At 46.2% G+C, this 25,529-nt stretch overlaps 3 protein-coding genes and 1 pseudogene across 8 annotated transcripts; 2 read left to right on the forward strand and 2 right to left on the reverse strand.

Moving 5' to 3' along the window:
- The first annotated feature begins 7,111 nt into the window (after nucleotides 1-7,111).
- Pip4p1 (phosphatidylinositol-4,5-bisphosphate 4-phosphatase 1) lies at nucleotides 7,112-10,808 on the forward strand. 4 transcript variants are annotated; one of them, XM_008832555.3, is made up of 7 exons: nucleotides 7,116-7,366; nucleotides 7,614-7,804; nucleotides 8,224-8,330; nucleotides 8,554-8,659; nucleotides 8,823-8,875; nucleotides 8,969-9,059; nucleotides 9,978-10,808. In XM_008832555.3, the coding sequence occupies exons 1-7, from the start codon at nucleotides 7,204-7,206 to the stop codon at nucleotides 10,119-10,121; spliced, it is 855 nt and encodes a 284-aa protein (XP_008830777.1). In that variant the 5' UTR covers nucleotides 7,116-7,203; the 3' UTR covers nucleotides 10,122-10,808. The 4 variants fall into 4 exon arrangements, with proteins under 4 accessions (XP_029419179.1, XP_029419180.1, XP_008830777.1 ...); XM_008832556.3 differs by having other exon boundaries at nucleotides 7,116-7,345; XM_029563319.1 differs by lacking the exon at nucleotides 8,554-8,659 and having other exon boundaries at nucleotides 7,112-7,366; nucleotides 9,978-10,089.
- Nucleotides 10,809-10,891: 83 nt separating this feature from the next.
- On the reverse strand, nucleotides 10,892-13,467 carry Apex1 (apurinic/apyrimidinic endodeoxyribonuclease 1). Of its 2 annotated transcripts, none has more exons than XM_008832559.3 (5): nucleotides 13,353-13,467; nucleotides 13,023-13,148; nucleotides 12,634-12,821; nucleotides 11,794-11,986; nucleotides 10,892-11,664 (listed from the first exon to the last, which is right to left on the reverse strand). In XM_008832559.3, exons 2-5 carry the CDS (start codon nucleotides 13,078-13,080, stop codon nucleotides 11,147-11,149), a joined length of 957 nt encoding a protein of 318 aa, XP_008830781.1. In that variant the 5' UTR covers nucleotides 13,081-13,148; nucleotides 13,353-13,467; the 3' UTR covers nucleotides 10,892-11,146. The 2 variants fall into 2 exon arrangements, with proteins under 2 accessions (XP_008830781.1, XP_008830780.1); XM_008832558.3 differs by having other exon boundaries at nucleotides 13,251-13,389.
- Nucleotides 13,468-13,494: 27 nt separating this feature from the next.
- On the forward strand, nucleotides 13,495-24,481 carry Osgep (O-sialoglycoprotein endopeptidase). Of its 2 annotated transcripts, XM_008832557.3 has the most exons (11): nucleotides 13,495-13,750; nucleotides 16,742-16,861; nucleotides 16,998-17,173; nucleotides 21,832-21,927; nucleotides 22,266-22,315; nucleotides 22,446-22,524; nucleotides 23,047-23,112; nucleotides 23,219-23,309; nucleotides 23,524-23,599; nucleotides 23,691-23,789; nucleotides 24,251-24,481. In XM_008832557.3, the coding sequence occupies exons 1-11, from the start codon at nucleotides 13,636-13,638 to the stop codon at nucleotides 24,288-24,290; spliced, it is 1,008 nt and encodes a 335-aa protein (XP_008830779.1). In that variant the 5' UTR covers nucleotides 13,495-13,635; the 3' UTR covers nucleotides 24,291-24,481. The 2 variants fall into 2 exon arrangements, with proteins under 2 accessions (XP_008830779.1, XP_029419178.1); XM_029563318.1 differs by lacking the exon at nucleotides 23,047-23,112.
- LOC115070257 lies at nucleotides 21,207-21,306 on the reverse strand (annotated as a pseudogene).
- Nucleotides 24,482-25,529: the final 1,048 nt, after the last annotated feature.

Below are 25,529 nucleotides of genomic sequence, written 5' to 3' on the forward strand. Positions count from 1 at the left end.
ACACAAAAGTGCACACAAGCATATGAAATAAATTTTTTGATGCTCAAGTACAATTTTATTAAACAGAAAATCCCAGGGCAGGTGTAGATACCCAATTCTTAAACACTACAAAACACATAGAAAGCTCATTATCACATTAGTTAGGAGTTGACTAGACTTTATTCAAGGACATGGAGACTTGCTTCAAGACTAAATGTAAAAAACAAACTCCCTTAGTTTTTGTTTAAAAGCATACATGCACAAAACACCACCCCCAACATTCCAGGGAGACAGTCAGTCTAAGGAAGTTTAACCCTAGGGGCACTGGGTGCCCTAATCCCTAAGGGAAAAACAACGCTACAGGTAGGCAAGCTGCAAATCTCAGCAGCTGCCTGGAGGAGGAGAATGGAGGGGTGAAGGGAAAAAGCCATACTGTTTTAGGCTGGCATGGAGGTCAGACAGGACAGCAGGCACCACATTGCAGAAAGGGGGCTTTCGGGAAAGAGTAAGGAAGCCCAAAGCACCAGAGAAAACATGTTTAGGCTCTGTCCGGCATTCAAAGGAGACAGAAATGAAGATAAAGTATGAAAGGTGGGTAAACCCAAAAGAACCTCATGGTGGCTGGCTGGGACAGCCCGAATAAATTTTTTAAGAAAGTATACTTTATTAAATCAGGTCTGGTGCACAAGCCTGTAGTCCAGCTATTTGGGAGGTGCGGGCAAGAGGATCAGGAATTCAATATGTTCTATATAGTGCTTATCCTCCACTATTTAGAAAGTTCCAGGCCAGCCTGAGCTACATGAGACCTAGTCTCAAAAAGAAATACATAAAAAAGGAAATGTACATACCTATGTAGAGACACACACATATACACATAAAAAAAAAAAAACTATTAAAAAAGGAACGAGCCAGGCATAGTGGTGCACACCTTTGGTCCCAGCACTTAGGAGGCAGAGGCAGGCAAATCTCTGAGTTCAAGGCCAGCCTGGTCTACACAGAGAGTTCCAGGACAGCTGGGGCTACAGGGAGACCCTGTCTCGAAGGACCAAAAAATAAATAAATAAATAAATAGGAACAAATGAGCTTTAACTGTGAGAAAATGAGAAATATCATTACTTTTCGCAGTTCTCTGCCTACTGACCTATTCAAATAACCCAATTTCAAGTTACTCATGCATAATAACATATATTTTCTTTCTCTCTCTCTCTCTCTCTCTCTCTCTCTCTCTCTCTCTCTCTCTATATATATATATATATATATATATATATATATCTCCTGAGACAGGGTCTTGCTATGTAGCCCTGCTCGTCTTGGAACTCAATATGTAGACCAGGCTGGCCTTGAACTCACGGTGACCCACTAGCCTCTGCCTTCTGTGCGCTGGGATTAAATATGTCACCACTGTCTATCCCAAACTTTTTCTTTCTATTTTTAAAGACCTCCCTGGCTGTTCTGGCTAGATAGAAATGCTCTCTTTCTTGTTGTCCTTGTTTAGTTTTGTTTTTGATACAGGGTCCTATGAGCCCAGGCTAGTCTCCAACTCTCTATGTGGTTGAGGATAAACTTGAATTTCTGATGCTACTCACCCTTCTGAGCACTGGGACCATAGTCATGCCATCATGTTGGGTTTAAGTAATGCTGGAGATTGAACTTGGGGTTTGTGCATGCTAGGCATGCAAGCTACCAACTCAGCCACATCCCCAATCCTCTTTTTTTTTCCTTAAATTTGAATTAAATGGTTCAATTTATTTATTAGGAAGCATCTATGCTGTGCTATGAATTTCTAGCATTTGATTTTTTTTCCCCACATAAAAGATTACCAGTGTTGACATTTTATGCTATCAATGTTTATACTATTGCTCCCCTACCCGGGTATTTATTTATTTTATTTATTTATTGGTCTTTTTGAGACAGGGTCTCCCTGTAGCCCCAGCTGTCCTGGAACTCACTATGTAGACCAGGCTGGCCTTGAACTTACAGAGATCCACCTGCCTCTGCCTCCCAAGGGCTGGGATTACAGGTGTGTGCCACCATGCCCAGTGGTATGTTTCTTTTTTAAAAAAAAAACATTTTAATTACTTTTATGTGTCTATGTGTGTTGCCTGTATGTATGTAAGTGCACCCAATGTCATGCAGTGCCCATGGAGGACAGAAGAAGATATCAGATCCCCAGGAACTGGAGTTATGGACAGTTGTTAGCTGCCATGTGGGTGCTAGGATCTGAACCCAGATCTTCTCCAAGAACAGCCAGTGGTCCTAAACCACTGAGCCATCTCTCCAGCCCCGGGCATAAGTTTCTTAAGGCATATCTTTTACAAAGAGCAGATATGCAGTAAGTATCTGCAGATATATTGATTACTGAATAAATTGAAACTATGGCCACTGGGGCTGAGGTGGTGGTGGGGTATAACATTGTAGAGCAGTTGCCTAGCATGCATGATGCCATCAGTTTGATCTCCGAAGAGACAGAGAAGGAGAGAAGGGTGAGGAGGAGAAAAGAGAACGGGGCATGAGAAGGGAGGGGAGGGAAGAAGGGAGGGGAGGAAAGAGAAGGGAGTGTAGAAAAAGGAGTAAAAGAAAAAGGAAAACTATGTAACTCCCATCAAGGGAAGGGAAGTTGTCACAGGGTGCACTGGCGCACGCCTTTAATCCCAGCACTCGGGAGCCAGAGGCAGGTGGATCTCTGTGAGTTCAAGGGAGACTCTGTCTCAAAAAGACAAAAAAGGGAAGGGAAGTTAAGCTAGATGTGGTGATGCATGCCTGTGATCCCAGCACTGGAAAGGCTGAGGCAGGATCATCAAGAGGTGACTAGCCTGGGCTTACTATGGTTCTTACCCTGTGTCAAAAACATACACACACACATACATACATATACATATGTATGTATGTATCTATATATGTATGAGACACAGAGAGAGAGAGAGAGAGAGAGAGAGAGAGAGAGAGAGAGAGAGAGAGAGAGAGAGACTGCCTAGTTTCCCACACTGAATGTAGGCAGGCGTGATGGTGCTGGTACTGCAGCCTAGGTCTATTGCAGTCTTGCAGCTTCTCACTTAGCCCTCTTGCATTCTGGAGCACCACCATGCTCTAAAGGTGAGGCCATCTCAAGCCACTGAGTTATTTCGAGTCTTCTGACTGATGGTCATGAAGAAGCCCAAGTGAGACGGTAAAGAATCACGCACTGAATACCACAGAACAGGAGAAGAACGTATCACTGTTGGGGACTGTTTATCACCAGCAGATGAATAAAGGCTAGAACTATTCCTATGTTGATAATGTTTTCTTCTGTTACTTTGATGACCCTTCTCACAAATGACCTTGTATTCTGAGCTTTAAATTCTGACCACACTATTTGGTCCACTTGAGGGAAAGATAGAATTTATTGATCTTGGCTTCCCTTAGAATGCTGTGCTCAGAACTGGAGGCAGTGTTAGATCAAGACACCCGCCTAGAGGGGACTAGCCACACATTATATACTTCTAGTACCTTCCCTAAACTGCTACTCTGCTAGCATTTTGCAATGCCAAGGTACTGTGGGACAATAGGATCATCCTGAATTTCAACCTTTTATCCTACCTGATACCGTCACCAATCTTCTAAACTTGGAACTCCTCCTTTCTAATTTCAGAGGCCTCTCTTTAAAGTCTAAAGGTAAGGAATTTCCTTTGTTCTGTGGTTTGCTGTTGAATCTCCTACCCCAGCTTCTTCTGTGGGTGGCTGGCAGAAGTAAAGGACCAGCTTCCCTGAAATCCCTCCCAGGGTATCTCTGTACCAAACCTAAAAAGAACCTTCATCATTTAAAACAGTGATGACTCTGTTTTCAGGTAGTTTGGGCAGTAAACAGTGCTTACTGCTCTGGCAGAGGCCCAGGGTTTGCTTCCCAGTACCCACACAGGGATTCACAACTGCCTGTAACTCCAGTTCGAGGAGAAGTGAAGCCCTCTTCTGGACTCTGTGGGCTCCTGCATGCATATAGTGCATATAAACTCATTCAGTCACACACACACAAATATACATATAATAATAAATCTTTTTTTTAAGATAGGAATTTTTTATAACCTGGCTTTATACTAAGAGTACTTATAGAGCCACTACACTTCTCTTAACCCTTCCCACACCATATAGGTGGAGGTTAGTTTTAAGATTTAAAGAAAAAAAAAAGGTGTGTATAGAGGGGTATCTAAACTGGGTTTTGTGGCTCAAGCCTGTACTCACAGCATTCAGAAGGGGAAGGCAACAGGGTCATTAGTTCCAGGGTAGCCTGGGCCATGTGGACACATCCTGTCTCAGAAAACAACACAAGCCAGGCACAATGGTGCATGCCTTTAATCCTAGCACTCCGGAGGCAGAGGCAGGCTGATCTCTGTGAGTTCAAGGCCAGCCTGGTCTACATAGTGAGTTCAGGTCAGCTGGAACTACAGGGAGACCCTGTCTCAAAATGCCAAAAAAAAAAAAAAAAAGAAAGAAAGAAAGAAAAAGAAAACAACAGAAAAAGATGTAGAAAGGTATACTCATGGATTCACCCATCATACTTTCCCTCAACACTTTGCATACCTGTTAGAGGACACATCCTTCCTACTGGCCTACATTTAATTTCTAGTCATGAAAAACATCCCTATATTTAACCTATAGTAAAAACATCAACTACAGGCCAAAACTACAAATGAATGAATGAATACTAAATCATAAATAACCATTCTACTCATTTGTCCCCTGGGCCCCTTATTGCATAGAGTATGCAATGTATTCTCTCTCTACTCTTTTTTTTTTTGGGGGGGGGGTAAAGGTGTGTATGTGTGTGTAGGTGATAAATATGAAATCCAGGCATAAAGTGTGCTAGGCAAGTGCTCTTCTACTGAGCTATATCCCTAAATCTACTCTTTACATTTTTATACAGACAGAACCATATTTAAGTGATCATCAAGTACAACTGTGAGGATGGAAGTTGGGGTTTTATGTATAACCAGGGTGCAAATAATAAAGTTGACCCCAACCTCAGAGTGAATACTTGAGAATCTCTGTGCTGCAAACATCAAGAGCAGCAAACTAGCCTGTCCTCCTGCAGAGCTATAACCCTTTTCTCATTTTGCGTCGAGGTTTTTATTTCTTGAATGTGTATTGGAGAGTGATGGACCTCTTGTTTAAGGACCTCACTGATGACAGAAGCTGACCTGGGAAAATTGCATTAAAAAAAAAAAAAAATCAGAACCTACAGCCAGACATGGTTTCTCATGCCTTTAATCTGAAAACCAGGGAGGAGGGGGGCTTACCATGAATTCAAGGCTAGCCTCACTTAAGAGTGAGAGTGTTTCAAAACAAAGATCCAAAGCAAAAAATAACTTCCATTAACAGCCTCTGGCTGAGGACAAAATCAAGCAAAGTCTAAAAACTTCCATCTACCAAACGTGATTAAAATAGCTTGGGCTTTGATTCACCTGTTCAACCAACCAACTCTTGTGTATGTATCTTAAGGGTCATTGTACATAAACTGAGTTAAACAATGAGCGCTGCAAGGGTGAGACACTCATAATTTTCCTTCCAGTAGTGTAGACTTGTTAAAGCAATAATTTTACAGCCATACATAGCAGCAAACACTTGTAATCACAGTTACCCAGGAGGCTTTGGCAGAACCACCAAGTTCCTGGCCCGGACCTTGTCTCAAAATTTAAAGAGTGGGGCTGGAGAGATGGCTCAGCGATTAAGAACTGGTTGTTCTTACAGAAGACCGGGGTTCGAATCCCAGCACCCACATGGCAGCTAACAACCGTAACTCCAGTCCCAGGGGATCCAACAGCCTCTTCTGACCTTCCCCGGCATTGCACCACACATGCAGGTACACTTACCTACATGCAGGCAATATGCGTAGGTGCATTTACCTACATGCAGGCAATACACACACACACACGCACACACACACACACACACACATAAAATATTTTTTTTTTTAATTTAAAAAGGACTGGGAATGTTGCATAGCACTTTCCTAGCACATGTGAGCCCTGGGTTCAATTCTCGATTTAATGATCAGCCGGGCACGGTAACCCACTCCTTTAATCCTAGCAGTCAGGCGGCAGAGAGGCAAGTGCGTCTCTGAGATGATAACAAGCATATGCACTATTCTAGTTGAACAGTCTAGGGACTCAGGGACTCTAGCCAAAGCTGAACTCCTGATCCTCCTGGCTCCATCTTTCCAAGTACTGGGATGACAGCCCTATGCTACCACGTCTAGCCCTGGAATATGGGGGAGGGGTTTGTGTGTATGTATGTGTGGGGGTGGGAGTGTATGCTACAAGTGTGAAGGCCCTCTGAGGCCAGAAGAGGGAACGCTATCCCTTGGAGCTGGAGACCATTGTAGCCACCCTGAGGGTGCTGGGAATGGAACTTGGGTCCTCTGGAAGCGTACAACCGACTCAACCACTAAGCCATACCCTCCAGGCCACTTGCTTTCTGTTTTTTTCTCCTCCGGGGTGTCTCGCTATTTCTGAGGCTGGCCTAGGAGTCCCTGTCTTTTCCCGCATCCTCCCCGGGGCTGTGCTCACATCCCATGCCCGCTCCTCACGCTGGCTATTCACTGTGGAGCTGGAGAATGCACCCTGGATCTTGCGAACCGAGGCCTTCCAAAGCAGGCCTAGGAGTTACAATACCGGGGAACACCGCAGACGTGGTGGCGCACAGCTTGAACCCAGCACTTGGGATCCCTGTGAGTTCAAGAACAGCCTTGACCCGCACGTTCCCGTGCTAAGTTTGGGTCAATAGAATTGCGTCCCAAGGATCACAGGACCAGGAAAGGAGGCCAGCAGCCAATAGGAAGCCAGCACTCACACAGGCCCAGAGACCGACAGCTCACGCGACCCTCCTGGCGCACGGCACCGCGCACCGCTCCCACACACGTGACCTCCCGCCGGCGTAGCGCGATGGCCTCGCTTCCAATGGCTCGCTGGACATCTGGTCACGTGCGGCATTCGCAAGCTCAGCCGCTCCGGTCCGGTCATGTGATAGTGACGTGACGAGTCACTCCCCAATGAGGAAGGGACGCTGCCTCACAGACGGGGAACTGCTTTTCCTCGGCCAATGACGGCACGAAGGGGCGGGGCCACGAGTCACGTGGGCGGGGGTGGGGTGGTGCTGGCTGCCGGCAGGCGCGGCGCACGGTGCGCATGCGCCCTGGGGACCCGGTGGCGGCGGCGGCGGCGGGAGCTAGTAGGTGGCCGAGCGGGAGGCGCCATGGCGGCGGACGGAGAGCGCTCCCCGCTGCTGTCCGAGCCCGGAGACGGCGGCGCTGGCGGCAACGGCCTGGTGGGCCCGGGCGGGAGCGGCGCCGGTCCCGGCGGAGGCCTGACCCCCTCCGCACCTCCCTACGGAGCCGGTAAACATGCCCCGCCCCAGGGTAAGCCGGCGATGCGAGGTGCGCCGGGGCCTCGGCGGGGCGGGCCGGGCTGGGGGCGGAGTCAGGCCCCGGCGCCAGGTGCGACTCCGGCACCTGTCATGGGCGAGGCTTCCTTCCTCCGCTGCCGCAGAGCCTGGAGCGAAGGGGGTCGGAGAAGCCCGCCGAGCTCGGGCTGCAGGGCCTGCATCCGTGTAGCATCCGTGGGGAGTGTCTGCAAGTGATCCCGTTTTGTCTGCTTCCTCTTCAGCGTTTCCCCCGTTCCCGGAGGGGCATCCAGCCGTGTTGCCCGGAGAGGACCCACCCCCCTACTCACCCCTGACTAGCCCGGATAGTGGGAATGCCCCCATGATCACCTGTCGCGTCTGTCAGTCTCTGATCAACGTGGAAGGCAAGATGCATCAGCACGTAGTCAAATGTGGCGTCTGCAATGAAGCCACCGTGAGTGACACCTATCTACAAGATGGGCCTTGTTTCCTGGATCCGTTTTCTGATTCTAGACCCCGACCAGGGGCTCTTCATGAAAGCCAGTTTCAGTTCCTCAGAAGCCATTCAAGCTGACGTTCAGCCCTCACCTTCACACCTTTCCTGGATCCTTAAGTGTAGTAGTTCTGGTTGACAGATTTTCTTGTTGCTTCTGGGTTTTGTATCTGGGGGCTCTTTTGTTTCCTGAGACAGTCCATGACCCAGGCTCACCCTGCAGTCTCTTCTGTGTGCTGGAATTCCAGACGTGAGCCACTGTGCTGGCAGCAATTGCATAGGTCGTCTGTCTCATTTTTCCTTCCTCAGTAGTGTTCTTGAAGAGAAATGGAAGGGATTGGGATTACAGGTTTGCTCGCTGATTATCCTTTGTTCTCTAGCCAATCAAGAATGCACCCCCAGGGAAGAAGTATGTCCGATGCCCCTGCAACTGTCTCCTTATCTGCAAGGTGACGTCCCAGCGGATTGCCTGCCCTCGGCCCTACTGGTAAGAGACATGAGGTGGGGAAGGCCATACTTGGGATTCCTCTGGCTGGGCAAGGTGGTGCATAGTACAATCCCAGCACTTGAGAGGTGGCAGTGGAAATACTCTGGAGCACCTTGCGTGCCTGATTCTTTTCACAACTCCCAAGTGCTGGGATTACGGACATGTGTCATTACTCCTGGCCAGAATTAAGAACTTTTAAAAACAGTCTTTTTCTCCTGTATAGTAAAAGAATCATCAACCTAGGACCTGTGCATCCAGGACCTTTGAGTCCAGAACCACAGCCAGGGGGTGTCAGGGTCATCTGTGGACATTGCAAGAACACTTTTCTGGTGAGGAGGGATGTTGGGAAACCCTGGAGGAGGCAAGTACTAGGAACAATAATGAATCCTGGAAGCCTGTCCTCTTTTCTCATCTCTCGCCCTCCCCCCATCTCATGGTTCTCACTGCCTAGGACTTTCCTTTCTAGACTTGTTTCTTTTTCTTCCTCTGTAGTGGGCAGAATTCACAGACAGAACCTTGGCACGTTGCCCTCACTGCAGGAAAGTGTAAGTGGTTAGGAACTGCACTGGTAATGGGTAATGTGTGGCATAAAACCAACAAGGCTGTACCAAATGTTAATCTCCTTTGGTTTCCCACAGGTCATCTATTGGGCGCAGATATCCTCGGAAGAGATGTATTTGCTGCTTCTTGCTTGGTTTACTCTTGGCTGTCACTGCCACTGGCCTTGCTGTGAGTAGTTTCGATGCAACTCCCTTCATTTATCAGTGATTTGAAAAACTGGTGCCCTAAAAATTGGTGAAAGAGCTGGACACAAAAATTGGTTATGTGCCTGCAGTCCAAGAGCTAGCATTTCTAGGCTAGCTCAGGCAATATAGCAGGATCAAAGCAAAGGGATTCGCAGTATGTCTTAGTTGGTAAGAGTGTTTGCCTAGCATTCATGAAACTCTAGGTTCAGCCTCCTGCACCATACAAACCAGGCTTAGTGATACACATCTATGGACCCAGCACTTAGGAGGTATAGGCAGGGGACCAGAGTTGAGTCATCTTCAGCTAAACAAATTTGGTGCCAACTCAGGCTACATGAGACCCTACGTTAAAAAAACAAGTGAAAGAATCTAATGTAAGATAGAGTTGAACTAAAGTTGAAGGTGACTGCCAGGCATGGTGGCGCACACCTTTAATCCCAGCACTTGGGAGGCAGAGGCAGGTGGATCTCTGTGAGTTCAAGGCCAGCCTGGTCTACATAGTGAGTTCCAGGGCAGCTTGGGCTGCAGGGAGACCCTGTCTTAAAAAGACCGAAGGGAAAAAAAAAAAAAAAAGTTAAAGGTGACCAATGAACGGTCCGTATTGGCACAAAATGTAAAAGTAGCTGTCTCATCTCTGTAGAGGACATTGGAGAAAGGCTTAAATTGAATTATTAGGAATCCTGGTTCATTTGTCAGAATTAAGATATGACAGATGCCTGGGAGGGCAAGAGTACTTCCTGGATAAGGGAAGGGAGCTAAACCACCTGATCTTTGGAAAGTTCTCTGAAAGTGGTTATGAATAGATAGGCAACAGGGACTGAAGCTTGCATTGTTTCTAAGACTTCTAGGCAGTAGTGAGACATCAGAAGTAACCATCTTTTTCTTCTTCATCATCTATCAGTTTGGCACATGGGAGCATGCACAGCAGTATGGAGGTATCTACGCAGCCTGGGCATTTGTCATTTTGTTGGCTGTTCTCTGTTTGGGCCGGGCCCTTTATTGGGCCTGTATGAAGGTCAGCCATCCTGTCCAGAACTTCTCCTGAGCTTCTCTATCCAGTGTGTGCCTGGCGGCAACAGTGACACTACAAAAGAACTGGGGTTAAAGGCTCCCTGGACTTCTACAAGGAAGCCAAGCAGCTGCCTCCTTTTCCCTGGGGAGAAGTAGGAAGGAACCAGTCCCTCACTTAGGTTTGGAAGGGTAGATGAGACCATTGCTGGCTGGCTGCTTTTTCCTCCAGGTGTTGCTATGTTTAGGGTAAAATAGGCAAAACATTGCCCCTAAACCTGGATCCTAAAAATGGTTCTAGCCATGTCCTTCCTATATGTGCTCCCTGAAAACCATTCCTGTCCCTTACACATTCCAGGGCAGGGTGGGGGTGGGACGTCCTGGGGGCCGGGGGTGTTCCCCTCCCTCCTGTGCATCATTAGGACCTTGCTGCTGCTATTGCACTTCACCAGGGGCTGACTCTGGCCGCAGTACCCTCAGTCTCTTCTCCCCACATTTCGTGGCTTGTGGGGTGGGGTCAGCCGCTGCTCTGTACAGAACTACAGGAATTGATGTGTATATAACTATTTAATGTGGGGTATGTCCCCTAGTCTTGTATGTCCCTTAATCCTTCCAACTTTCCTTACTTCCAGTTGCAGTACTGAACTGGGCTGGTGTAGGGTTGCTGTGTCTTGGGAGAGGTCAGGGATTCATCTGTGCTTGTAAATAAATGTCATGACTAAAACTTTTCTAGTTAATTTCCAGATAAAGTGTGTGTATGAGAAGATGAAAAGGGATTTGTAACTTCACAAGGGAAAACACACATAACAAAGTGGAAACTATGGCCTTTTATTTTTACTTGGCTTGTTTAAAGGAAGTCATCAGGTTTTAATGTTTCAAAGGGAGAGGGACATACATGAAAACAATTAACTTTCGGCTTAAAAGAAACCTAAGTGTTATGGGAGCCTGGTTGAAGAACTGGTTAAGAAGAGAAATACACTGGATTTCTCTAGAAAGCTCTGAAAAGTTCACTGGGGGGAGAGTATATTTCCCAGGCTCAAAGTGATATGGGGAGGGGGGTGTTCACAGTGCTAGATACAGGGTGATGGGACAGTGATCACTGCCAAGAGCCTTGGAACGGATCTTGCTGTCACACAATGCAGGTAGGAGAGAGTGGGACAGCAGGAAGTAATCAAGGCGCCAGCCAACATTCTTAGACCTAGCATTCATCATGTAAGTCCAAAAAGTGTAAGCATAGGCAGTGTTGGGGTAGAGGTGCCGAAAGCTGTCGGCCAGTGGTACCTCTTGCAGCAATTCACCGAAACCTTGCCGCTCTTGGGGAGTGAAGCCAGCGTTCTTTTTGTTTCCTTTGGGGTTACGAAGATCAATTTCTTCATGAGCCACATTGAGGTCCCCACATAGCACAAGGGGCTTACGGGAAGCCAAGCCCTTCAGAAACTTTCTGAAGGCTTCATCCCAGCTCTGCCGGTACTCCAGTCTCACCAGACCACGGCCTGCATTAGGTACATAGGCTGTGACCAGCACAAATGACTCAAATTCAGCCACAATCACCCGGCCTTCTTGATCATGTTCTTCCTCACCTATAGAAATAAACTGAGGATCAGCATAACAGAACCAGAAAAGGAAAAGCATAGAACAAAGGGATAAACATCAGGGCGGGGGCAGTATTAACTGTGAAAAGCTTAGACGTTAGGAACCAACAGTCTCACCAATGCCATAGGACACTTTGAGTGGGCACTGGCGGGAAAGTAGACCCACACCACTATATCCTTCTTTGTCGGAGGGAGCTGACCAGTACTGATGAGAAAGTCCAGGCAGCTCTTGAAGTTCAGCTGGTAGTTTGTTTTCTGAACATTTCGTCTCTTGGAGGCACAGGATATCTGGGGCTTCTTCCTTCACCCACTGAATGAAAAACCTGGAAGGTTACCAACTTGGCAGGCTTTTAGTGAACAACTTCATGTGCACATAACCATCCCTGTGCATAAGTAGCAGGACAATTATAAATCATGCATTTGTAATTTGAAGAATGTCTTTAAATGATGTACTAAGGACACTATTTCTTCTACAACCAGTGGATAACTAACAGTATTGGTTGTTTTTTAAGATTTTTTTTATTTATGTGAATGTGAGTGTATAGTACAAGTGTGCAGGTGCCCATGGAGGCCAGAAGAGGACATCAGATCCCCTGGAGCTTGAGTTACAGGCCTTATGAGCCATCCCAGGGGGTGATGGGCACCCAACCTGGGTCCTCTGAAGAGAAGCAAGTGACGTCTGCACTATCCCTCAGCTTAGAACTTAGTATCAGATGGGGGATATGCTAGAGCTAGAATGAAGTCCTGGAAACCGGCTTTTGCAACTTTCTCGGGAAGAGGAAAAGGTACTTCACGAGGGGATTGTAATGGAATTGAAGGAAGGGATAGATATTTAGGTAACAGTCGATGAACCATCCCACTAGAAAACTACAGGCCAGAGATAAGTAACATCCTGGCGGCTGAAATCAGGTGACGCACCCCGGGATCAGGCTGTCAAATCCCCTCAACTGTACTCACATCTAAACCTTTCTTCTTAATCCAGGCTCGAAGCCCGTCCACATTCCAGGAGCATATCTTGATTGTAGCGGATTTGCCACTGGGCGAGGTTTTCTGATCTGGAGGGTCCTCATACAGAACTGCGCCGTCTCCTGTCGCCTCTTTCTCGTTTTTCTTTGCTCCCACCTTACTCTTCTTGGTCTCTGGCTCTGTAAAAGCGAGTTAACAGTGATACAAGCTGGCGGTTTCCAACCCCAATCCAGAGTTATCTCTAGGCCCAAGCGCACCTCTGCTGCCCTGACTTCTCAAACACCTGCACAAATAACTTGGCCTCTCTACCTTTCACGGTGGTTAGAAACACCCATGCGCAGTTCGCAAGGACAGGAAGGAGTTCAGTGCAACTCCCTTACCCCGCTGGGGCTCTTCCCCGTCTTCGGCCGCCACTCTCTTTTTCCCACGCTTTGGCATCCCTGTGACGAAAGACGTCCGGCGCCTGGACCACGCCGCGAACCGAAGTAGCGTTTTTACTACGTTGCCTACAGACGAAAAGAAAAGTCAAGTCCACGAGGAGAGGAACGAGCCTCGCTCCTCAAGCGGTCCCACGCCTCCTGCCGCCATTCGGTCCTGACTTCCCGCACCTCCCGGCCCCGCCGCGCGGTCCAAACTGCAGCATGCCCGCATCGGTGCCCGCCCCAGCCGCGGCGTGGACACCGAACCCACTAGAACAAGCTTTACTCAACCTCCGGGCGCAGCCAAGAATCCCCACCAAGCACAAAGAACCGAGAGCGCCCGTCCCCACGTGGGCGGCTGGCGTGGTCACGTGACCCGAGAGCCCACGTGGCCTCGGGGCACGGTAATTGGTTGGCACGGCACCACGTGACAGAGGCCCCCTGGCTTGGCGCTCCCGCGGCGCCGGAAGGTCCCGAGTCTCGGTTCTCGGGCTGTTCTCGGTGCTGCCGGTTCCCGAGGATCCCGAGTCGGGGGCGGCCGAGCTCCCAGGCTGCGGGTGCAGTGCGGCCCGCCATGCCCGCCGTGCTGGGGTTCGAAGGCAGCGCCAACAAGATCGGCGTGGGCGTGGTACGCGACGGCCTCGTGCTGGCGAACCCGCGGCGCACCTACATCACCGCCCCGGGCACAGGTGAGCGGCCGCGGCCGGGACTGGGCTTCTCCGCGCCCTGGCTCCCCGAGTGTTGGCACTGCAGGTTTGCCGCCCCTTAACAAACCCTGGCGACGGAACTCCTGCAGTCACAGGTTCACGAACCTGGGTCCTGTGGGTTCGTCCAGAGTTCGTCGAGAACCGTGTTTGTTATGAGCGTTGAAAAATATGTGTTACAGACTGCTCTGTAGCTGCACATGGAGTGTTTTTCACTACAGCAAGATGGTGTACTAAAGAATAAAAATAGAATGAAGAGAAAAAAGAAAAAGCAGGACTCCTAGCTGAGAAGGGGCTGGCTTTACAAAGCTTTTACTAAATCTTTTATGTTTCTGTGCCTTACTCATAACATGAAAATGGGTATCACTTGGTCTTGACTACGTAGGACCCCAAGACACTGTGCAAGTTCTTTAAAAAATATTTTGTTTTTATGTGCCTGCACCCATGTTGGGCAGTGCCCGTGGAGGTCAGAAGAGGGTGAAACTGGCGTTTTATACAGTTGTTAGCTGCTATGTGGGTGCTGGGAATCGAACCCAGATCCTCTGCAAGAGCAGCCAATGCTCTTAACCACTTAGCTATCTCTCCAGCTCCACAACTTCCAATTATTATTTACAAGTTGTATCTTACCTCCCCCCCTCCCCAAAGCTCCTACACACTGTGGGTGTATGAGCTGCATATACGTCCTGTAAAGGCTCCATGAACAGGTGTGATGTTTCAGGTCACTCAATAGAAATACATATATGTTTAGGAATCTTTTAGACCCTTAGGACTAGGAATACAAATATTAATAGCCTGTGGTGTGAAATACTTGTGATTAAACTGCAGAAATCCCAATAATTCTAGTGACTGAATATAACCATGTGTAGGATTCTGTAGGGTCATGGGGAAAGGCCAAATAGTAGGAGGTTTGTATCACTTGTGTTGTTTGGTGTTTTTTTTTTTGTTGTTTTTTTTTTTTTGAGACAGGGTCCCCCAGCTAGCCTGGAACTCACTATGTAGACCAGGCTGGCCTTCAACTCACAGAGTTCCACGTGCCTCTGCCTGCCTCCCAAGTGCTCGGACTGGTTTGTGTCACATGTATTGAATCCTGAAGGTTGTATGTGAGCAAGGGCATTTCTGAAACTTAAGTATCCTATAGAGAGAGGTTGGAAAGAAAGCTCCGATGTGCTGCATGCCTGTAATCCCAGCACATGAGCACTTGAAAACACTAAGGCAGGGAGATTGTGAGCCTGGGCTACATGACTTTGTCTCAAATGAATCCATCCATCCCCTGAAAAGCATGCTTATGAAGTTGGAAAGAGGCTATCTGAAAACCTAGGAGGATGAAGGGATTCTCTGTGTTGTTTAGGGTTTTTTTTTGTTTTGTTTCGTTTTCTTACTCCTAATGGGTTGGTGTAAAAGTAATTGCAGGTTTTTCATTGTTGAAATTTGTTCTTTGATACTGGAATACCCTTTCAGCAGGGTCTCACTCTGTAGCCCTGGCTGGCCTGAACTTGCTCTATAGAACAGGCTGGCTTCAAACTCAGAACTCTGCTTACCTCTGCCTCCCTCGTACTGGGATTGTAGACCATACCCGGCTGGAATACATTTTTTGTTGATGTTGTTTTGAGACAGGGTTTCCCTGTAGCCCCAGCTGGCCCAGAACTCACAGTGTAGACCAAAAAGATTATTCTACCTCTGCTTCCCAAGTGCTGGGATTAAAGGCATGAGCCACCACACTCAGCTGGGGGTACATTCTTAGGCGTGTTTATGTTTTTAAAGTACATTTATCAATTTTGCTAATGACACTACTTACTATTTTTATTTTATACTATGGAAACAATGTTAGAAAAAAGTAAAATCAGCCTGGCGTGGTGTTGCACGCCTTTAATCTCAGCACTCAGGAGGCAGAGGCAGGCAGATCTTTGTGAGTTCAAGGCCAGCTTGGTCTACATAGTGAGTTCCAGGACAGCTGGGGCTACAGAGAGATCCTGTCTCAAAAAGACCAAAAAAACTCAGGTTCGGTTCCCAGACCCACATGGTGACCTACAGTTCCAGAGGATCTGATGGTGACCTACAGTTCCAGAGGATCTGATGCCCTCTTCTGACCTCTTCGGGCATTGCAGGACACAGGTGCACCTACAAACACGAAGGCAGTACACTCATAGACATAAAAATAAAAATAAATGATTTTTAAAAAGTGGATTGTGAGGCGGGCGTGGTGGCACATGCCTTTAATCTCAGCACTTGGGAGGCAGAGGCAGGCGGATCTTTGTGAGTTCGAGGCCAGCCTGGTCTACATGATGAGTTCCAGGACAGTTGGGGCTACAAGGAGACCCTGTCTCAAAAAGACCAAAAAAATTTTTTTAAGGAAGTGGATTGTATAGGACAACTGGCCATAACCAGCTTAGTGATTGGATCGAGAAGAAGCCCCAAAGCACTTCCCAAAGCCAAACTTCCATCAAAAAAAGGTCATAGTCACTGGTGGTCTGGTGCTGGTCTAATGCATTACAGAATCAAAGCCATTGCATCTGAGAAGTTTTTTGCTCAGCAAGTTGATGAATTCACCTAAAGCTGCAACATCTGTAGTTGGCATGGTCAGCATGGGCTCACTTTTCCAGAACAGTGCCTGACTGTGTATGGCCCAGCCAGTGCTTCACAAGTTGAACAAATTAGACTTTTTCCATCCACCACATTCACTTGACCACTCACCAACTGACTACTACCACTTTTTTGAGCATCTTAACAATATTTTGCAGGAAAATGCTTCCACAACCAGCAGGTGTTGAATTCTGAAGCATGGGTCTTTAATGCTACAGTAATAAACTTTTCTTATTGGAAAAAGTGTGTTGATTGCAATAGTTCCTATTTTGATTAATAAAATGGGTTTAACCTAGTTATAATGATTTAAAATTTACAGTCCGAAACTTGCAATTCCCTGTGCACCCGCCTAATACCTATCTTTGCGATGATCACTGATCTGTGTGCATTTCCTAGGATTCCTTCCGGGTGACACTGCAAGGCACCATCGAGCTGTTATCCTAGACCTGCTGCAAGAGGCACTAACAGAAGCTGGATTAACCTCCCAGGAAATTGATTGCATTGCTTACACCAAAGGTAAGCCAGGAGAGTGGTCAGAAGTGGAGGAAATTACCAGAGTCACCACTACCCCTCCATACAGACTCTCAAATCTGTTTCCTTCTCCTGTTTTTCCTAATCTCTGGGATTCTAACTCCCATTTGTACCTTGCTAGGTCCTGGCATGGGCGCCCCACTGGCTTCTGTAGCTGTTGTTGCCCGTACGGTGGCCCAGCTGTGGAATAAGCCATTGCTAGGTGTGAACCACTGCATAGGCCACATTGAAATGGGCCGCCTTATCACTGGAGCCATTAATCCAACTGTCTTATACGTCAGCGGAGGAAATACTCAGGTATTTAAGAGTATTCTCTCTAACCCATCTTAATTTCTGAGGTGTTTGAGAAGTTCCTTCATTTTCCTGAGTTACAGAAACTGCAGGGACAAAACGAGGCTCATCTGGACCTAAGACACTGTAGGAATCATAAAGGGGCTTGTAAAATTGCAGATCTTTGGAGGAGAATTAGAAAGTTAAAGTTTTATATATGCAATTATAAAGTTTAGAAATTTCCAGTTTTAAAAAGAATGGGGCATGGCTCAGCGGTTAAGAACGCTGGTTGTTCTTGCAGAAAACCTGGGTTCAAATCCCAGCACCCACAAGGCAGCTAATAACTGTCCGTAACTCCAGTTCCAGGGGATCCAACAGCCTCTTTTGTCCTCCGCCAGCACTGCACAGCGTGGGTGCACTTACCTACATGCAGGCAATATACTCACACACATAAAATATGTGTGTGTGTGTGTGTGTGTGTATAAAAAGGAAAGAACGTAAATTGAAACCTTCAAAATAATATGTCGTTTTCTTCAGTGTCATTGTTTTGAAGCTTGATTTTTTTGGAGGGGTCTTTTTGAGACGGGGTCTCCCTGTAGCCGCAGCTGGCCTGGAACTTGCTATGTAGACCAGCCTGGCCTTGAACTCACAGAGATCTGCATGCCTCTGCCTCCCGAGTGCTGGGATTAAAGGCTTGCGCCACCACGCCCAGCTGAAGCTTACTTTTAAAATAAATCTTAGGAGGCAGATATAATAGTGTATTCCTGTATTTCCAGCACTTAGGAGGTGGAGGCAGAGACAGGAGGGTACTGAGTTTGAAACCAGCCCAGTCTACATTGTGAGTTCCAAAATCTTAGCACTTAAAGCTAAGTGGCACTAACTGACTTATTTAAGATAATACGTATTGGGGATTGGAGAGATGACTTGGCAGAGGACCCAGGTTCTGCTCCCAGCACCTATGTGGCAGCTAACAGTTATCTGTAATTTCTGTTCCAGGGGATTTTACACACTTCTGGCCTCTGCAGGCATTGCACAACATAGATAGACTTATATGCATGCAGGCAGAACACTTCATAAAAATAAGTAAGTCAGGGCTGGAAAGATGGTTCAGTGGTTAAGAGCACCGGCTGCTCTTCTAAGGACCTGGGTTTGGTTCCCAGCACCCACATGGTGGCTAGCAACCCTCTGTAACTCCAATTCCAGAATATCTGATGCCCTTTCTTGGCCTCTCTGGGCACTGTATGACAAAGGTGTACTTACATGCAGGCAAACACTCATAAAATAAAAATAAATCCAGAAAAGTAAATTTTAAAAAGTTTTTAAAAATTTTATTATTTTTATTTTTTGTGTATTGCCTGCATGTATGTAAATGCACCCATGCCATGCAGTGCCTATGTAGGACAGAAAAGGCCATCGGATCCCCTGGAATTGGAGTTATGGACAGTTGTTAGCTGCCATGTGGGTGCTGGGATTCGAACCCGGGTCTTCTGCAAGAACAGCCAGTGTTCTTAACTGCTCGGTCATCTCTCCGGCCCCTTTTTTTAAAAAAAAATTTTTATTATTTAATTAATTTATTTATTAATTTATTTTTTGGTTTTTTTGAGACAGGATCTCCCTGTAGTTCCAGCTGTCCTGGAACTCACTATGTAGACCAGGCTGGCCTTGAATTCACAGAGATCTGCCAGCCTCTGCCTCCCTAGTGGTAAATAAAAAATTTTTAAAGATAACTATATGTTGTTTTATGTTACTGGAGATTCGAGTTTGATATTCTAAGAGTCTGAAAGTATAAATAACTTCTTGAGCATGAGAACCTGAGTTCTAGCCTCAGAATCCATGGGGGTGACATAGCATGCTTGTAATCCCAGCACGGGGAAGCAGGATTAGAGGCATGACTAATGCCTAGACTACTAGGAAAGCTCCTGGCTCAGTGAGAGTCCTCTTTTTTTTTTTTTAATATTTTTATTTTATGTATTTGAGTATATTTTCTACATGTATATAAGTGCACCCATGTTGTGCAAGGTCTGTGGAGGTCAGAAAAGGACCTCGGATCCCCTGGAACTGGATTTACAGGTGGTTGTTAGCCACCATATAGGTGCTGGGAACTGATCCCAGGTTCTCTGCAAGAGCAGCCAGTGCTCTTAACCACTGAGCCATCTCTCCAGCCACAAGACCGTCTCTTGAAAGAAAGATGTACAGCATTTTTAAGAAATGATACCTGATGTTGTCCTCTTATTCACCCACACCTTTACATACATGAACATACAGGCACAAAAATAAAAAATAATGGAAGGCCAGGTGTGGTAGCACACGCCTTTAATCTCAGCGTTCAGGAGGCAGAGGCTGGTGAATCTCTGTGAAATCTGAGGCCAGCCTGATCTATTTAGCAAGTTCCAGGCCAGCTGGGGCTACAAGGAGACCCTGTCTCAAAAAGCCAAAATAATAAGGATAATGATAATGATACTACCAATTACTTCATAAATAGAAGGTATTTTCCCTTTGTAGGTAAAGTTAAAGTAGTGTGGGATACTTTATCTGATTTTTCAAATACTGATATTGGATTCATTACTGTTAGAAATTATTCATTGAGCCAGGTGTGGTAGCACATGTAGTATAATCCCAGCACTGCTGCTGAGGTTAGAGGTCAAGGTTACCATGGCTACAGAGTAAGAGCTGTTTCAAAAACACAAAAGATAAGGGCTGGAGAGATGGCTTTATGGTTAAGAGCAGTTGGTGCCAGGGGATCAGACTTCTGACCTCCTCAGGCACCAAGCACTCATGTGGTACATCTTCATCCGACATGTGTGGTACACCTACATAGATGCAGGCAAAACACTCATAGCCTATAAGATAAATTTTTTTTTTTTTTTGGTCTTTTTGAGATAGGGTCTCCCTATAGCCCCAGTTGTCCCGGAACTCATTATATAGACCAGGCTGGCCTTGAATTCACAGAGATCCGCTTGCCTCTACCTCCCGAGTACTGGGATTAAAGGCATGTGCCACCATGCCCAGCCCAAATTAAATATTTTTTAAAAAAAGACAAACACTGAGTGTTCTTGCAGAAGACCCGGGTTCGAGTGGCAGCTAACACCTGTCTGTAACTCCAGTTCCAGGGGATCCAACAGCATCTTCTGACCTCTGAGGGCATTGCACGACACAGGTGCACTTACCTACATGTAGGCAATACATGCATACACATGAAAATATAAAAGTAATAAATAAAATATATTTTTTTAAAAAAGACAAACTTCCAAATGAAGAATGGGCATAAATAATGGCATACACATAAAAATATAAAAGTAATAAAATATTTTTTAAAAAAGACAAACTCCCAAGTGAAGAATGGGCATAAACGGTGGCCATGGCTCTGTTGGGTGGACAGGAGTCTAATCTTGATCTTTGAGAACTTCACCTACCCCTTTTTTGTTCCCAGTGTCAGCAGGGGGAGGATAGCCTAGGACTCTTGGTCCCTGCCTCAAAGTGGACAGGCTCATTACACTATCAGCCTGCTTCGCAGGGATAGATTGGGATAGATAGGGTTCTAAGCTAGAAAAGCAATATTGTATTTGAAACAACAGTTTTCATCTTACCTGATCTGTATTCTGTAGTTTAGGAATCAGCTCTAGGAAGCCTCAGGGTGCATGGGCTTTTTAGATACAAGCTATGAAAAAGCTATTCAGGGTTTTGAACACCCCCACCCCCACCCCACCTCCCCCCCTTTTTTTTTTGAGACAGCCTCATCAGACAACACAACCCCAAATTTGTCCTCCTTCCTCAGCCTCCTCGGTATCTGGGATTACAAACCTGTACCCTTTTTTCGTTGTTTCTTCCTTTTTGTGCCAGGTTCTCATTCTGGTACCCAGGCTTGCCCTGAACTTGTGAGCTTCCTGCCAACACCTCCTAGTACCTCCCAGGTACTGGGATTACAGATGTGCACCACCATGCCTGGCCCACTTTTTTAGATTTCTTACTAGAATGTTCTGGTGGGCCACCATCCCCAGCTCTCTTTAGTTTGGGTTCAGTTTTGTTGTTTTTGTTGTTGTCACATAAATATGAAATACTTAATGAATTTGTGTGTGTGTGTGTGAGAGAGATCTTTGCACAGGGGCCATGCTAATCTCTGTACCATTCCAATTTTAGTATGCATGCTGCAAAGTAAGCACTGGTTTGGTTTTTTAAGTATTTTTGACAATTTCGTATGTGTATGCAACGTATTTTGATCATATTTGGGTTTATTTTACTTTGTACACATGTATATACATATATACACATATATATGATGTGTGTGTAATATGGGCATGTATATGCTATGCTGTGTGTGTGTGGAGGTCAGAGCAACCTTTGAGAGTCTGTTCACTCCTTTTACCTTTACATGGATTCCAGAGATCAAACTCAGATTCCCAGGCATGCATGGCAAGTGCTTTTGCCTGCTAAGCCATTTTGCTGGCCCCTAGTTTTATTTTTTTGAAACTGGGTCTTGCTATGTAGTCTGGGCTTGCTATGAGTCTTGGACTCACTGTGTAAGCCCGAGTTGATTGCCAGTCTCCACTTTTCCTGTGCTGGAATTACAGCTCTGATTGCCACTCTGAGATGTCTGGTGGCCATGTTGACACTGCTGCTTTCTTCCACACAGCCAAATACTCCTCTTTACAGACTTGAACTTTCATGGACATTCTCATTGTCCTTAGGTGATTTCTTATTCAGAACATCGTTACCGCATCTTTGGGGAAACCATTGATATTGCTGTGGGTAATTGTCTGGATCGTTTTGCTCGAGTGCTGAAGGTAGGCCTTTCAGATGTAGAGAAACATTAAGGTATCAGTCTGGGAAATGTAGAGATGAAAGGAGGGAAGCAGTGAATAGTCCCTGGGTTTCCTATATCGCTAACTTTATGTTTGTTTTTAACATGGAAAGTTATGTATCTATTACTTGTTACAAACATGTGTTAACTTGTACCTTTGTATGTGTACAGTTTATAAAACATTGTATTGCTTTTCTTCACCTTGGTTTGGGGAGGCAGGCCAGAATGATGAGTGTATCCATGTGTGTGTCAGAATGCGTTTCTGTATTTTGTATTATGTGTGTTTACATGGTCAGTCATCTGCTTCTTTCGTGTTGCTAGATTTCCAATGACCCGAGTCCAGGCTACAACATTGAGCAGATGGCAAAGCGGTAAGATTGAAGAACTTGGGCTGTTGAGACTTTAGAGATTTCTTGAATATGTTAATGAGGTATGGGAGGGGTTTTAGAGGTGAGTAACCAGCTGATTATAGGTTTAGTGCCTTTATTCATTTCTGTATAGAGGCAAAAAGTTGGTTGAACTGCCCTACACTGTCAAGGGGATGGATGTCTCATTCTCAGGGATTCTGTCTTTCATTGAGGTGAGTGTGAGTGGTAAGAAGACAGGAGCATTTCTGGGACACACCCCGCTTCACTCACCGTTGCATTTCCCTGCATGTGGTAGTAACCATAGCAAGTGTGGAGTGCATTCACATAGCAAATCCTGTGTGTTGTCTGTGTGCCAGGCACTGTTCCAGTAATAGGGAGCAGTAAAGGGCAAAGTAAGAGTCCGTCCATATATGGAAAGTAGAGGCTCCCGTGGTGTGCTGCACACCTGGAAACTCAGTAGTTGGTTGATGGAAGTAGCAGGATCCAGAATTCAGGGCTGGGGTCCACTACATACTGAGTTCAAAGCCAGTGTAGGCCACATGAGATTCTGTCTCCGAGAGAGAGAGAGAGAGAGAGAGAGAGAGAGAGAGAGAGAGAGAAGAGAAAGAAAGAAAAAGAAGCTGAAAAAAGAAAGGAGTCTTCTAGAGGTCAGCAGCCCTTCAAGCGCAGTTTTGCTTTCATGAAATCCTCAGCCCACTCTTCTTTTTTTGGTTTGTTTTCCACTTCAACTGTAGGATGTGGCCCAACGGATGCTGGCCACAGGGGAGTGTACTCCTGAGGATCTCTGCTTCTCCTTGCAGGTATGGAGTGAAAGCTGGGGTGAAGCGCTGACTGGAAGAGCCATTACATAGTAGAGTGAGCTGAGATGGGATGCCCCGCCCATGTTTTCACCTTGTCTGTCCTTAGGAAACTGTGTTTGCAATGCTGGTGGAGATCACAGAGCGAGCCATGGCACACTGTGGCTCCAAGGAGGCCCTCATTGTAGGAGGAGTGGGGTGTATGTATCATTGGACAGTGTTCCCTTTTCCTTATCTTGGTAGTCTGTGTCCTCCTGATACTGGAAATTGCCAATAGTTGGGGTAGATTATTTCATTTCTTGCTCTGTGTTTCCTGATCCGCACTCCCCGTCTGCCACTAAACTGTCCTAAGTACGCAGCTACTTTGATGGAGAGGTGGCTAAAGTAAGCTTACCTTGTTCCCTCTCTTCCTAGGTAATAGGAGGCTGCAAGAGATGATGGAGACAATGTGCCAGGAGCGGGGAGCCCAGCTGTTTGCAACAGATGAGAGGTAAAGTCCTTTTCCATTTCCTAATTTCTTCTCTTCCCATCATTACGATTTTCTGTTTATAGATCACAAGTTTCATTATCTCTGTTCCCAGATTCTGCATTGACAATGGAGCCATGATAGCTCAAGCTGGTTGGGAGATGTTTCAGGCTGGACATAGGACCCCCCTCGGGGATTCTGGAATTACACAGAGGTGAGTGATAGTTAATGGGAGATAGGCAAAAATCAATAGGTAGGAAAGTCTAGGGATGGAAGGGTAGATTTGAATAGAAAATGCAGCCTGGAAAGATGGCTCGGTGGTTAAGAGCACTGGCTGAGGACCCAAGTTCAGTTCCCAACACCCACTTGGTGACTGAAAACTGTCTGTAACTCCAGTTCCAGGGGATCTGATGCTCTCTTTTGGCTTCTGTGGGCACTGTGTACAAGAGGTGCACTTATATACATGAAGGCAAAACACTCATACACACAAAATATAAATAAAAAAAAGAATAGAAAATGCTAGGGGTGGGGTGTGGCGACATGCACCTGTAATCCCAGCACTTGGGAGGCCGAGGCAGGAGGATTTTGATTTTGAGGACCAGCCTAAGTTACAGATGCTTAAAAACAAAAAAAAACTAAGGCTAGTCCCACTAAATTTTGTCTGTTTTTTTGCAGGTATCGGACAGATGAAGTAGAAGTGACGTGGAGGGACTGACGGGATGAGCAGGATCAGAGTAGATAGCTCTCCAAATAGAGCTCAGAGGGCCCTTTAGTCTCTGCTGATGTGGGAGTAGGTCTTTGCAGTGCTATGAACTTCCCTCTTCTGGCAATTGTGTGGACTCCATACAAGGTTTGGGCCCCTGTGGAACCTCAAGATGACTCAGCCATAAAACTTTTGGTTTTGTATGTTGGTAATTGGATTGTGTTTTTCAGAGTTAGCACTGGGTAAATTACTGGTAAGGTCAATGGATAAACAGGTGAAGGTAGCATCATGGTTGATGGTGCAGGTAGTCTTGATGGCTGCTACTCAGGTGGAACATGAGGTTCTGTCCTAACATCCCATTAATGATGTCAGAACTATGCAGTATTTAGTATTAGTCCCTGTGCTGACTGCTGTACATTTACCAAATCATTTTAAAATTTTTGAAGTAGATATCCAGGACTTCCCTTAAAATAGCCTGAAGATAGGTCCAATTTATGAGCAAAGCTACCCCCATAAACTTCCTTTTAATATATTCCTACAGACACTTCACTGGCCAATTTGAGGGGACCCCAGATATCCCTCCCTACATAAGTATTGGAACTACTAGACTTCCTGAATTATCAATCCATTTCATCTTTGCCGTCTGGTAGCCATGTATCTCCCATCTTCATTTCTGTCCCCTTCCAAGCTCTTGAAGCTTCTCTGTGCCCTTTGGAGCTGACAACCATTCATTTGTAAATATCATGTGTCCTGCATCTTTTCCCTGAATACTTACTATTGGTCTGAGACCTGGTTTCACTTCTTTTCCTCTTCCTGGCTAGAGACCTGGTTTCACCAGTTTTCAATATTCTTCTAACATCTACATCAGGCACTTACTTTCTCAGTCATATTTTAAATTCGCAGCTCCTCCATTTCGGTTTCATCCCGTTCTGTAACCTGTCTGTTGCAGTCATTCCTTCTAGTCTGCTGGATTCACCCGGTCCCCAGGACCTGCAAGCCTTTGGTCTTCCTTTCCCTTCTTCTCAGCTAAACACCAGTAAAAAATACCTCGCTGCAGAGATTTCCTTTCCCTCAGCCGTTTTACCTTTTAAAATTCAAACAAAGAAAAAAGATCTCGGGGCTTAGAGAGATGGCTCAGCGGTTGGGAACACATGCTGCTCTTGCAGAGCACCCACACCAGGTGGTTCACCGCCTCCTGCTACTCCAGCTCCAGGGATTCGGTGCCATCTGGTAGTCTCCTTGGGTATTTGA

The sequence above is a fragment of the Nannospalax galili genome, unplaced genomic scaffold (genome assembly GCF_000622305.1).
Source record: "Nannospalax galili isolate Female #2095 unplaced genomic scaffold, S.galili_v1.0 scaffold196, whole genome shotgun sequence".
In the NCBI taxonomy this organism is placed as follows: Eukaryota; Metazoa; Chordata; class Mammalia; order Rodentia; family Spalacidae; genus Nannospalax; species Nannospalax galili.

Bases quoted from the DNA above. Each gene is read 5' to 3' on its own strand.
- Osgep (XM_008832557.3), top strand. From the start codon at position 13,636: ATGCCCGCCGTGCTGGGGTTCGAAGGCAGCGCCAACAAGATCGGCGTG. The intron at 21,928-22,265 runs GTAGGCCTTTCA...TCGTGTTGCTAG, and splicing joins GTTTTGCTCGAGTGCTGAAG to ATTTCCAATGACCCGAGTCC. The intron at 23,113-23,218 runs GTATGGAGTGAA...GTCTGTCCTTAG, and splicing joins ATCTCTGCTTCTCCTTGCAG to GAAACTGTGTTTGCAATGCT.
- Apex1 (XM_008832558.3), bottom strand. From the start codon at position 13,293: ATGCGGGCATGCTGCAGTTTGGACCGCGCGGCGGGGCCGGGAG. The intron at 13,149-13,250 runs GTGCGGGAAGTC...TTTCGTCTGTAG, and splicing joins CCGCGCGGCGGGGCCGGGAG to GCAACGTAGTAAAAACGCTA. The intron at 12,822-13,022 runs GTAAGGGAGTTG...TCGCTTTTACAG, and splicing joins CGGGGAAGAGCCCCAGCGGG to AGCCAGAGACCAAGAAGAGT.
- Pip4p1 (XM_008832555.3), top strand. From the start codon at position 7,204: ATGGCGGCGGACGGAGAGCGCTCCCCGCTGCTGTCCGAGCCCGGAGAC. The intron at 7,367-7,613 runs GTAAGCCGGCGA...CTTCCTCTTCAG, and splicing joins TAAACATGCCCCGCCCCAGG to CGTTTCCCCCGTTCCCGGAG. The intron at 8,660-8,822 runs GTGAGGAGGGAT...CTTCCTCTGTAG, and splicing joins ATTGCAAGAACACTTTTCTG to TGGGCAGAATTCACAGACAG.